Source organism: Barbus barbus (genome assembly GCF_936440315.1).
Source record: "Barbus barbus genome assembly, chromosome: 4".
Lineage (NCBI taxonomy): Eukaryota > Metazoa > Chordata > Actinopteri > Cypriniformes > Cyprinidae > Barbus > Barbus barbus.
This window is the reverse complement of record NC_136732.1, coordinates 37,018,985-37,032,724: the sequence shown is the minus strand read 5'-3', so window position 1 is coordinate 37,032,724 and position 13,740 is coordinate 37,018,985. Positions and strand designations below refer to the sequence as shown.

General features: G+C 39.0%; 1 protein-coding gene across 1 annotated transcript in view; it reads right to left on the bottom strand.

The window, feature by feature from the left end:
* Positions 1 to 681: 681 nt before the first annotated feature.
* Positions 682 to 13,740, bottom strand: part of LOC306863001 (microtubule-associated serine/threonine-protein kinase 1-like) — a 35,653-nt gene continuing 22,594 nt past the window's right edge. Inside the window, exons 16-27 of the mRNA XM_079406136.1 lie at positions 12,565 to 12,730; positions 12,355 to 12,456; positions 10,793 to 10,915; positions 10,591 to 10,700; positions 10,347 to 10,501; positions 8,787 to 9,031; positions 7,412 to 7,630; positions 6,733 to 6,962; positions 6,522 to 6,644; positions 6,303 to 6,439; positions 6,027 to 6,214; positions 682 to 4,525 (exon numbers count right to left, since the gene is read on the bottom strand). Coding sequence (XP_079262262.1) covers positions 2,994 to 4,525; positions 6,027 to 6,214; positions 6,303 to 6,439; positions 6,522 to 6,644; positions 6,733 to 6,962; positions 7,412 to 7,630; positions 8,787 to 9,031; positions 10,347 to 10,501; positions 10,591 to 10,700; positions 10,793 to 10,915; positions 12,355 to 12,456; positions 12,565 to 12,730 — 3,330 coding nt within the window. The 3' untranslated portion in view covers positions 682 to 2,993. The remainder of the gene's footprint in view (positions 4,526 to 6,026; positions 6,215 to 6,302; positions 6,440 to 6,521; positions 6,645 to 6,732; positions 6,963 to 7,411; positions 7,631 to 8,786; positions 9,032 to 10,346; positions 10,502 to 10,590; positions 10,701 to 10,792; positions 10,916 to 12,354; positions 12,457 to 12,564; positions 12,731 to 13,740) is intronic.

Below are 13,740 nucleotides of genomic sequence, written 5' to 3'. Positions count from 1 at the left end.
GTATAAAAAATATTATCAACTATGTTATGAAACAGAATGATTTGATATCCGACTATTTTGCTTTATGCAATATGTATGTGTAAAATAGTCATAAATGGGTTTTCCCATTATATAAAATGTCTGTTTATTTATTTTAAAAACAGGTCAGGACTTTTTGAAGCATACAGCAAAACATATGAATAAAATAGCATTTTTCAAAAAAAAAAAAAATTTTTTTTCATGCTCCAAGCAATATAATTACATGAAAAAAAAAATTCTGCAGGCCGGATTATATTTATGTATGTATGCATTTATGTATTTTGTAACTTCTCTTACACTGTATATCAAAACAGAAGATTAGTAATATTATTTAAATATGAATTACTATTTAATTATTTTTTGCTTATTAAATATGACTTATTTAAAGTAGGAGAAGTCACGGCCATATTCCATATTAAGCCTACAGAATGCAGCCCCCCCCCACACACACATACACACACATATATATATATATATATATATATATATATACAATTATATTTTATTACCTTATTTTAACTGCAAACCTATAATATTGATGTGCACATCATTTATCCCAAATCCTCCTATAACTGCCCAATATTTAATTTATCATATTAAACATTTATCTACAAATACATGCAAGAGGACAGACAACACAAAACAAACAATCGGCTTAATTATTATTACTGCACTTTATTATTAATATTTTTTAAAATTGCATTAGTTTATAACATTGCCTGAGGTGAGGAATCATAAAAAACTATAAATAAACAATGATATAAGAAGTGAATATACAAAAAAAAAAAAAAAAAAATCACTGGTAAAACAGTTTGGGGAAGATTTATGCAAAGCAGCACAGTTTTTAATAATCAAACAGGGCAAAAATCTTTCAAATAAAGTTATAAACAAACACAAAGAGATAAATCAATAAAGTGCATTCTGTAACATTGCTTGTACTCATTGAGTGAGTAACGGTGTCTCAGGCAAACGCTATGCCTACAGAATCTAAACACAGACGGAAAACTGACACGATCTATCCTATATACACACACTTCACAGCACAAATCAATCGGAAAACACAATAAGGGTATATACACCCTACCCAAATATTATTAAACTTATAAAAGATGACATTATCCTCACAAAAAAGTACTGTGGTGTTACCATGGTACAATGTGATATAAACAATGAATCATAGACACCACTGAATCATTAACATATCCATGTATATTCAAGGTGTATGTCCAAAAAAATGGTATTATCATGATACAATGTCAAAAAACCATGCTAATACCAAAGGAAATATTTAATATATTTGGGTAAAGCGTAAAGTCCTCTATTGGCAGAAGTCAATCAGGGATCAAGGATCAGCTGATTTGGAAGAAAATCATTGCATTAATGTGGCACCAAACACTCCTAAGACATCTCTAGATTCACTACACACAGTCTCCAAAGGACGTTTACACAAACGTGAGAGTGACCGTGTGATTTAAAGTGTAAACAGATTGGATCAGTTCCACATGTAACATGAATCCACTTCCAGAAGATCGTTTCATCTCTCACAGACCAGTAGGCGTTTACATGTCAACCTACTACGTAATAAATAAACGTATAAAAGTTGGGACACAATGCAGCAAAAGTGAATTAAAAGCCCTGAATGGATTAAAATGAAACAACTACACATGTACCACCTCATACTTCACAAACTCTTCTGCATATACTAAAGAATAATTCAGGCTTCTTCAGATTTGTAAGAATTCAAGTGTATAATCCACAGTGCATTTACTGACCTATAATATAATCTAACATGATGACATCATAGAGACTCATTTTCTTCATAGAGTTCATTAATAATCTCAATAACATTTCTTAGCAATGCCATTCTTGAGGTTTTCCCTCCAGTCTCAGAGTGGCAAATTACAACTATATACACTCTCCTTAATTCTTTCCAAAGATATTTAAATTCATCCACATAAAAGTCAACATGAAACGACATCTGCAACCCAATTTACTTCCATAACGCTCATGTTTCTTTTCCAAATCTATGTTTATGTGCTATGCCATTTTGCTAATTGGCATTAAATTACTCCACTAACTAGTCGATAAAAAGGCTGCATTTTCCTACTACTCGTTGTAGTATATATTTTTTTTAATGCCAAGTCAGCAGCTTAGGCTATTTTCATGGCAAAAACGATTAAAAAAATACCAGTATAACAAATGCAATAAAAATGATTTTTTTGCATTAACATATGATAAAAACTCAAACTTTTTCTGGCAAAATTACACTAAATAACGATTTAAGTGAGTTCGCTTCATAAAAGAGTTTTCTACATGCATTAAAAGCTGGAGAATCCAATAAAATATATCTAGAAAGAGGAGTCTTGCAAAACATGCATTGAGAAGGGTCTTCACCTTTAAGCAAAAATGCATGAGTCAGTCTTGTATTGCATTTTCCTACCAAGTAGCTATTTGACTACAGACCTTAGTTAGGGTGGATACAGATTAAATAACATAGCAATCCATTAAGAAGTAAATTGATTTCATGTTGACTTTTGCTGGGCATTTCCAGTGCAAATGTAATTAAGACAGCAGAAACAAGCACTTCTACACATGGTTCTGTCCTTGTGCAACAATCATTTCCCTTTTCCACCAGTGTAACCCTCCCAAACCTCTAGTTAGGCATTCTGATGCCTCTAGTATAGCGCTACTGTTGACAGTTTAACAGTATAGCTGAGGTACTGGACTGAGATCGTTTAGACATACTGTATTATTCTACATCCACATATGATGGTGCATATATTCTTATGGCATATGCACAAACAAACATTTGACATCAGTCATTTTGAAGCACCTTTACTTGCTTACGTTTTTTGTTTTTTTTCGTTTATATCTTGGTTTGATGGCTGTAGAGTCTTCTGAATAGTCTGGATTTGGACAATTACAGGGAACGCATCCCATTTAAAGTTCCGAACAGAATATTCCTATTAAGAATATTACGAATGCTTGGAAGAGCTCTTCGATGCCTTTTCGGGCTTTGATGATCCAGGACCGGGCCACGTTCCCGTCAACCCGCGGCGACTCCCAGAGGAGGCCTCGGACTTTCCAAACATGGAGGCTCGTTTGTCCTCGTTGGTTTTGGAGCTGTCCTTGGCCTTCCCGCCATCCTGAGAGCCCAATTTCATTGGTCCAAGCACGGTTTTAGCCACGCTGGTGAGCTGCGTCACGAAGCTGGACCTGTCACCAGGAGATACGGCACGTGATTTGCTTAAGCAAGGCGACCTGGCGGTTGGAGATGGAGAGGCTGGGGACTTTTCAGCAGTTTCCAGGTGACATCTTTCCACTTGAGGGCCTCTGACTGACCCCGATGGGGTTTGAACCCGTTCTTCAATAGTTTTGGACTGGGCAGGTACTGCTTCTGAGACTTTCGTTGCACCAACAGAACAAGATCCAGTCCCCTCAACGCTCAGAGATCCTTTACTTGACTTGCTTGCATCTGGAGCCATTGTCTGTGAAGTTTTCTCTTTCACTGGAATCTTTCCCAACTCTTTGCCATTTTCCAGCCCTTTAGGACCTTCGGATTGAAGGCTATAGGGCTTGAGTGCCTGTGCTCCAGAGCTCTGGACAACTGGCGTTCGTTCTGGGACCTTGGGACCGGATCCCATTGCATAATGTGATTCGCTCTTTCCTGCATCCCTGGCTGCCTCCTTTCCTGTCGAGACGACTTGAGAAGACTCAGATTTGGAGGCTACTTTCTTCTCCTGAGGTGGCTCACCAGACTGGTTTGATTTAGGTTCCAAGGTGGTTGCTACTGGTTGGGATTTCGATGCAGTCCTTAAAACAGCTTCACTTGAGTCAGGCTGCCTCGCTTTCCCCTGGGACTCTCGTCCTGCTATCGAGTCCTGTCTCCCGAGCTGCCTCACTGGACTCATTGTGAGCGGAACGGGTGTGTGTGTTGGCGTCTGGTCGGGTGGAGAGGGCGGAGCCCCGGGCGTGTTCTCGCCCTCGATCTCCATCAGGCTCTGGAGGGCATGTTCACAATGGAACGACTCCCGGCGGTATTCGGTATGCACAACCTCCAAACCATGCTTCCTCATGGACACGCAAAGCCCTCCTTTTCTGTCTGAGCCCACGGAAGATGTGGAGGATGGAAATGAAGGCGGAGGGGGAGGGCAGAGCTTCTCGGCCGACTGCACCCTTTGGAGCAGAGGAGAACGGGGCGGTTCTGCACTCTTGGGCCGGGGGCGTTTGATTGGAGGAGAGGCGTGGAGCTTGGCGGGGAAGGCCTGGGTGGTGTTGGAGCTGCCGACAGTGTGTCCAGCGATGGGCGGTGGGGAAGACGAAGTAGGGGATGGCGTATGTGCCAGCGGAGACAGAGGAATGTTCCCGGCAGATTTGCAGCGAGCAGAACGGTACTGCCGGTGGAGTTTGGGCGAGAGACCGTAAAGAGAGCTCGGCCGCATGTGCTGAGATGTCGCAGGCGAGTTTGGAGTGCTGGACACGGGTGAGCTGCTCTGAGACGAGGTGCCTGAGAGGACAAGGACAGAACGGGTCAGAACCTCAAAGAAACACGAAAAGGGCACACAATCAGTCAGAAAACCCAACACTGACTGAAGCCAAATATCAAAGGCTAATTTAGGTCATTTCAACGCATGTCTGTTGGAAAGGAAAGATGGACCACACATGACAGAAATGTTATCTTCAGTAGGTCAAATGTCACTCAAGTACATGCTATGAGGCAGAAAGTATTAATTAAAACTCAGTATTACACATATCTTTTTGTTCTCTAGAAAGGCGTTATTTTGTAACCAGATATTTGTGCATGTATAAAATAATTAACATTTTTCAGCTACTTGAAAACTTAGGCCCAAATCATACTTTTATGTCATGCATTATATGTATATGAATATATACATGAATAAATGCTTCTACCAACAAACTTGGTCTTCAGAGACATTGGATTATGTGAATCACATGTACACTTGGCATTCTCAGCACGGTTGCAAGGGGCGCTAATAGTTACAAACAATAAACAGTAACTCTGTCTCCACCTTGAGTACTGTACTGCTATGATGCAATTTAAGTATATAAAACAAAACTGTACAGTACACTGTTTTGCACCTGCATTTGCATACTTGCATAATCTCAATCAGTCAGTCTTAACTGAGTAAAATACAAGTAAACATAATAAATAACACACATAATAAATAATAGATTTACATACAAATATTATTAACATTTTGTACAAGCTCATAGTAAAATATATCTCTTGTTTTATTTACACATTAACAAATACAATTAATCTAAAATAATATAGTTTATTTATTTATTGTTTTTATATATTATTACTGTGCCGTCCCAAAGGGGCACAAAATCACTTTCAAGGACTTTTAAATTAAATTCCATGTTTATTTGACCCTCTAGAAGCTCTTTGTCCCTTCTAGACTTGCACTCTATTCATTTACTGCTTGTTTTCTTAAAAATAAAAAATAAAAATAACAAAAGCAAAAAAGGCCTCTAACACTAGCCTGCTCTATTCTTTTTCTATTCTATCTGTTTTCTTTTTATTTATTAAATAATAATAAAAAAAAACCTTGCTACGTGTACTGTGTTAAGCTAACTGAGGCTAGTTATAGCACTTGCATATCATTGCTCTTTTGCTCATTTTTATTGCTTCCATTGTCGTCATTTGTAAGTCGCTTTGGATAAAAGCATCTGCTAAATGACTAAATGTAAATATTATGTAAATGTATTATTAATATTGCTGAATTTATAATTTACCATTGGCATTTGATCGGAAAAAGATGTTATTTTTTATTCTTAATTTATTGTGTTGTAATGTGACGTACTGGCCATGTCAAGGTTGTCAAAGATTTTCCCAGAAATGGGACAATAAAGTATATTCTATTATATTCTAGAAAAATTCATTTACTAAAACAAGTATAAATGACACCAACAAATCAGCCAATGAGATTCCACATCTGACAGGCATTTTTAATAGATCATAAAGCAGTGGGAGGAGCTCTGACCGAGGTAGGCGGAGTCTGGAGGAGAGCGGTACGTCTGCGTGGGCGAGCGAGCAGACAGGTTGTGTGTCGGTGATCCAGGCAGACTGTCTCCAGACGAGAGCGAACGATTCAGAGAGGACAGACTACGACTGGTGTGAAGCAGGTTGGACTGTTTCGTGATCTTACGAAAGAGAGAGCTGCGCTTCTTACTGCATACAGAGAAAGAGTACAGCAATTGAGTAAAGCATTTACATAGATGATATGTATATTTATTTGAAGGCATTCCCTCTTTCACACCTCTCTTGTCCATCTTTTGGGGCTGACTTCTTGTTGCGTCTGGCCATCTTGGCTTTGTAGCTAAGCTTCCTTGCTGGCCCGATCTTTATGGATGTGTTTTCGAATGGAGTGGTTGTTACTGTTACTTTGCTGCCACTCTGAAAATTCAGAGCATCGTGTTAAATTTATTGAGTAATATCTCTAGAAAGAAACAGTCAAATGTGTTTGTGATGCCCATACCTTCAGAATGAGCTCCACCACCTCTGTATGCACCAATCCGTGCACAGACTCCCCGTTCACATGGGTGATGAGGTCGCCAGCACAAAGCCCCGCCTCCTGGGCCGGCCCACCACACTCGACATGCTGTGATTGGATGAAAGCAATGTCAATCACCACATGTGAAACATTCTTTAGTTATAAATGAGAAGAACGTTCCAGAATGTGTCCGTACCCAGACCATGTGATGTACGCTGTAGACGTTACTGTCACCCATGTAGACTCTGATGGCACGCAAGGTGAAGCCGTACTTCTTTCCAGAGCGATGGATGGTGATCGGTGAGCACAGGACATTGACAGTAGGTGAGTAGTCACGACTCGGAGACGAGTCACGAGACGAGGGATTGGACGAAATGGAGCGAGGAGACATGGGACTGGCTAGTGGTGACGTACCGTGCTGCTCAACTATGAAACCAAACATATATTATTGTTTCTTGGCATTTATAGTGTGTATATAGTGTATTTATAGTGTATGAAAAGTAGCATTGCCCTTTTTTGTGAGTTGTTGACATTTATAAACCTAAAATACACTTATAGAGACTTACTATACACTTAAGCAGAAAAAAGAAAAACTAAATATTTCAAGTAAATGTATTTATTCCTTAAAAATCTGCATGAAAAATACATAAGATTCATTATTTTTGTTTTCATTTTATTTAGTATTTTTTTTAGTTATTAATGTATTATTACACAAAAACATGACATAAAAGGGCAAAAAGAAAATAGTAATTATTTTATAGTAATATTGCTATAGTAATAATAGTAATTATTTTATTATTATTATAATTTTTTTGTTGAAGTGCTGTGATTTTATTGGTTGTTGTTAATTATAATAATAATGAAATAGGTCTCACCTGCAGGTATGATGACAGACAGGGCTGTGGTGGAGGCTGACTTTATGACTATGGTTCCAGAGCGAGTCGCGCTACGTTTCTCGCTGTCGGTCGGAATCTGATGATGTCGCGCTCTTCGTAAGATGAGGTCGCTTCCGACGCGAGGCCCAAACAAGTCTGGCATGTGTAGAGGAACGGCGGGAGTGGCAGCCGCAGCATCAGCAGGCCGCAGGAGTTTTTCTGAGAAACAGGAAGATAAAATGTGAGACATCACTGGGCGGCACAATGAGTGACTGACACCCAGGAACACAACAGTAAAATGTATGAAAGTTAGGGTTGCAAAGGGGCGCTTTCCATGGGAACTTCATCTTGGGAAATTTGGAAATATTCCAAGTTTGAAACTTACCAGGAATTTATGGGAATTAATTGGAAATTTGGGGAAATTTATAAAACCATCACATACAAACATAAATATACAAATTTTGTTTGATCATAGGCTCACATGCATGCAAACTAATACAAGTTTTTTAAATTACATTTTGGGATTTTTTTGGGGGAGGAATCTGTGATGCTTTTTTCAGGATTTATTGATGAATAATATGAGTTTATACAATGATATAAAATGAAATAGTGTTATAAGTCATTGAAAATAGTGTTAACTCGCTTATATTTTTCATATCTTGATTTTACTGGCTAGCTAGCTACTATAAACACTTTTTGGTATTTACTAGTTAAACTTCAATCCCATAGATCAAATATATTTAGAATATCAAAACTTGCATGTATTCTTTGGGCTCAAATGCAGCAAGTGTGGCTTCAGAGAAAATGGAGGGGAATCTAGGTGACTAGAGGGGATTGTGTGTGGGGGAGGGTAATTTATTATCTCACCTAAATGTTTGTTCAGTCAGTGTATTTGTTTTTACAATGGTATAGCCTAATTTAGTTGCACAGTATATTACACACAGCACAAGGAAGTTTTAAACTTTTTTTTTTTTAATAGTCATGTAATTAACATGAATACTTTCCAAGATGGACATTTTGATGTTTTGTGTGCAGGATTTAAGAAATGATCTGTTCATGTTAGGGTTAGGGTTATGGAGGAAAGCACAGTGCATGTAGGGGGCGTGGCCTCAATAGCCCTGCTGTAAGCAGTGTGCATGTGATCGAGAAATGTGTAGGGTAGAAATTAAACTGAAATTGCATTAAATCTTGCATAAAAGATTATGCTGCAATATTTTTTTCTCACCAACATTCAAGTCCCCAGTTCCTGCAATTTTGCAAATTCCCAGTTTATTCTCATTAATTCCCATGGAAAGTTTCCAGTCTTGAAAATTCCTGGAATTTTGCAACCCTAATGAAAGTATTCTATTTATGTTTATTGTGAAAACCAAATCACCTCCAAGATGTCCCACTGATGCCACAGAGCTGGATTCCACCAGTCCGGAGCAGATGGGCACGCTGGCGCCCTCTAGAGACGAGCCCCTAGTTTTGATGGGTGTTTGGCGTGTGTGCACGTCGCCGTCTCCTTCTAGTGGAGAAGCGAAGCGGTGTGTGTCCATCAATGCTGAGAAACGCCGGTGTGCACCGGGAGGACTGGAGTCTGATTCAGAGAAGGACAACTCTGAACATGACAACCGTTTCCTAGAGAGAGCAGAACGAACGGAGGGCGTTAGTGAAGATAATGTCTCTGAGAATCATTGTTATAGATAATTAAATGTTCTTACCATGATCAAAATTAGATGTGTATATTTTCTTAAGACATTGTGAGGTTACAATGGTCTGACTGGTTGCTAGGTTGTTTCTAAGGTGTTCTAAGTAGTTGCTAGGGTGTTTTTAGTTTTTATTGTATGCTGTTCTGAGTGCTCAGTTGCTTTTTTTGAGCATTTCTAGGGTATTTTAATGCGTGCTTTGCAGTTGTTAGGCCGTTTTAAGTAGTTTAAAATGTGATACTATGTGGTAGCAAGTGCTGGGTATATTACAAATTGTTGTCTATTTCTGATTCCAAGTTACATGACAAAAATTGTAGTCAGCAACGTAATACATTACACATTTTAGGTAATATAATCAGACTGTTTGGACTACTTTTAGATTAGTTTTGACCTAACTTGTTTATCACATTGTTTTAAATAGGATAATCCTGTACCATATTTATATACAAATTCAAAGAATAAGAAAATATTAAATTTAATGTAATTAACAACATGCCGTGCATCAAGCATTACATTATATCAAGCTTTCCCAAATTGTGGTTTGGAAATTAACTGCTGGGGGTTTGTGAGTTTAATGAAAAGCTAATAATTAATTCAATGATAAAATAGTACAAATAAAATAGATTATTTTAAAATAACAAATCAAAATAAAACACTTACTAAAATATATATATATATTTTTTATTTGTTTGCGTGCATGTCATGTGACCATTAACCAACATCAGATTACCGTGAACATGCAAATGTGATAATTATTCAAATATTTATTTAAAAATCTCAGGGGTACTTCAAGTAAATATATTAGGTGAAAGATGTTCAGATGACATGCCTGCATTACATGTAAATAAGAAATAATGTGAATTTGTGCATTTGAAAGACAAAAGCCTTCCAAAGATACATGGTTAAATAAACAAATGAGTGATAATTCAAATAAAAATTAATGCGTTCATCAGTAGTTGATGCAATGTTGAAGCTCGTCTTAAACCTGAAATGATTTTTGCAAATCCAGTGTTAAAATTCCATGAATAATTTATTGCTGTTGCGTGAATAATATGTAATCGTGTAATTCAAGTAACTGTAGTCTGATTACAAGTATTTTAAAATGTAATTTAATCTAATTACAAGTACTTGATTTTTGGAATCTGATTATGCAATCCAAATTACACGTAATCAGTTAATACCCAGCTCTGGTGGTTGCTAAGGTGTTGCTAGGCTATTCTGGGAGGTCGATGTACTGTCTGTCTTACATCTCAGGGGATCCAGTTCTCCAGCTCTTGTCTCGGAGGGTCAGGCTGCCCAGACTTTCTCTCTTACTGCGATCTTCTCTGTAAGCTTTGGGCTCTCGGCGGGTCACCACAGGTTTGTGCTCTAGCTGCGACAGATGCTCCATGCTGCTGTACACCTGTGATACAGATGAATAGTTGAATCCTTGAATGGGCTACACTACCCATAATCTTCGGTGTTGTGTAAAGAGCAGAATCTCGATCTAACCTTGCTGAAGAGTGGTGAGCAGGAGGAGAAGCGGTGCATCTCCACTGGCTCGTCGTCATTGGTGTCGTCCTCATCGTACGATTGAACGTGATCATATCGCTCTGCTCGTGCTGAAACAGATGGATGAGTTACTCACAAATGCACACCACCAGACAACAGCACACACACACACCCTCCATCCATCCATCTGTCCATCACTCACTGTCGAAGTAGCTGGTGTCCTCCTCAGACTCCAGAAGAGGGATGAACTCAGCTTTCTGTCGGAGTAAACTGCTCCAGTCCAGATCACAGAAGAACGGATGCTCCTTCACCTCGAACGCTCCACCTGCGCACAAACACACGACTTCATTCAGAGCATGCAAACAGTCTGACTCTACTGACCAACAACAGCAATTTGATAAAAGACAGTAAATGATCAATAATCAAATGAACTACTAATAACAGTAAAAACATTTATATTTTTCATTAGAATATAAAGGCTCGAATAGTCTGAGTGGTTGCTAGGGTGTTGTTAGGTGTTTTAGGGTGTTTTAAGTGAATACTATGGGATTAGGTGATTCCGAGTGGTTTTACACTTTTTACTATATTGCTGATACATGGTTTTTAAGGTGTTCTGAGTGGTTTCCATGGCACTGTTAGTTAGGGTGTTTTTTGCATGCTATGTAGTTTGCTGATGGTTCTGGCCTTGCTATTGGTTGCTAGGTGGTTTCAAAGGTGTTTTAAGTGGTTGTTATGCTGTTGCTAGGGTGTTTAATACATGCTACACAGTTAGATGGTTCTGAGTGGCATTATACTTGCTACTTTGTGGTTGCTAGGTGGTTTCTAAGGTGTTTTAAGTGGTTGTTATGCTGTTGCTAGGTTGTTTAATACATGATACGCAGTTAGGTGGTTCTGAGTGGCATTATATTTGCTACTTTGTGGTTGCTAGGTGGTTTCTAAGGTATTCTGAGTAGTTGCTATGCTGTTGGTTAGGGTTAGATGTTTTTAATGCATGCTATGCAGTTAAGTGGTTCTGAGTAGTGTAAAACTTGCTACTATGTGGTTGCTAGGTGGTTTATCAGGTTATAGGTTGCTAGGGTGTTGCTAGGGCATTTTTAGTGCATGCTATGTGGCTGTTGGGGTTGTGAGTGGTTTTAAACTTGATATGGGTTGCTAGGTGGCTTTTTAAGGTGTAGTGAGTGGTTGCTAGGATGTTACTAGGGTATTTTTAGTGCATGTTATGTTGTTGGGGGTTTAGAGTGGTTTCAAACTTGCTAGCTGGTTTCTAAGAGGTTGCTATGCTGTTGCTAGGTTAGTTTTAATGCATGCTTTGCAATTAAGTGGTTCTGAGTGGTGTCAAACTTGCTACTCTGTGTTTTCTAGGCAGTTTATGTGGTGCTCTGACTGGTTGCTAGGGTGTTGCTATAGTGTTTTAGTCTTCACTATTCTGACTTATTTTAAATGTGATACTATGTGGTTGCCAGGTGGTTTCTTAAGGAATTCTGAGTGGTTGCTAGGGTGATGCAATTTTATGGTCTGTTAAGTCAAGTCTATGAGACCTTTTCACTTGTTATACTGTCAACAAATGGAATGCAGTTCAAAAAGTAGGTTTAGGGGCTTGAGTTTTGAACTATTCTTCTGCCAAAAAATATCCTTTTTTTTATATAATCATTGTTTGATCATCAAATGATCAGTGTTATAATACAGCTCTAGTCTAAGTCAACAGCTCTAACAGCTGTGAATTTAGTGACAATGGGTCACATGACTGGAGGTGTGTGACGTCACCTGTGCCCAGTCTGAGCAGTGGGTTGGTCTGCAGGAGAGATGAGATCAAGTGCTGTGCGTCAGCGGGGAGAGCGTCATCATCCTCGGGCCACACAATGTCATCTACACACACACACACATTTCAAATTGTGTACATCTTTTTTATTTGGATTCATGATATTGTTTCACTGTGTGAAATATTTTATGTTTTTATTGTAGGTGTGTCTTTACCTGTGATCACCTGACCAAACAGCTCCTCAGGTGTGTCGCTGAAGAACGGCACGCAGCCAACCAGGAACTCATAGAGGATGATGCCAATGGCCCACCAGTCCACCGGCTTGCCGTAACCCTGCCGCAGGATCACCTCCGGGGCGATGTACTCTGGGGTGCCGCAAACCTGGGGTCAAAGGTCAAAGAATGTTTCTATGCGGTTTCAGCACATTTCTGAGCAGTTGCTAAGTCGTTCAGAAGTGCGTTTCTAAAAATCATTATTAGCTAACTATGGTCATTATTTCCATTGGACTCTATTGGTAACAGAACAGACAGAACTTGTGACCTTAGTTGCTTTTGGGAAACGCATCCCCCAGACTAATTTTAAACGTGTTGCTATGCAGTTGCTAAGGTGTTCTGAATAGTTCTCAGTGCGTTGCTTTTAGGTTGGGAAAATAAATCAATGCATCGCGAATCGAGAAATGATTCAGCATCAATTCTGAGATTTTCCGAATGCATCGCGATTCTTTCTCGAGTCGAATCTGAGCTTAGTTTTGAACAACAGATGGCGCTGCATGCTTTAGAAACAGCCGTACTCTGCTCATTTCCAAATCCTTACATACACTTGAACCTAAAACAATCATTCATAAAATTTTTAAAGGTTGAAGCGAATTACAAGGGTGTTCACTTTGGGCTGTGTTTACATTAATCTCGCGTCATAAAAGCATTCTGAGCTGAGGTGAAATTACAGACTCAGCCGAATGCACAAGCGCTCTTCAGCGCTCTTCTTCATCCGCATTTGAACGTGCGTATAAAAACCTAAAGCGCCATTGGCTGTTAAAATCTAAGCTCAGAATCGATTCCAGAGGATTCCACGAATCGATTCTGCATTGATTTATCGTCCCAGCCCTAGTTGCTATGCCGTTGCTGAGGTGTTTGGAATAGCTTTTAGTGTGTTGCTATGGGGTTGCTGAGGATTAGTTTTCAGGGGGGTCCTAGACGTTGTGAATAGTTTTCAGCACATTGCTATGGGTTTGCTAAGGTGTTCGGACTAGTTTTAGCGTGTTGCTATACCGTTGCTGAGATGCTTGGAATTGTTTTCAGTGCGTTGTTATGAGGTTACTAAGGTGTTTGGAAAAGTTGTTAGAATATTGCTATGCAGTTTCAGGTGTTTGGAATAGTTTTCAGTATGGTGGT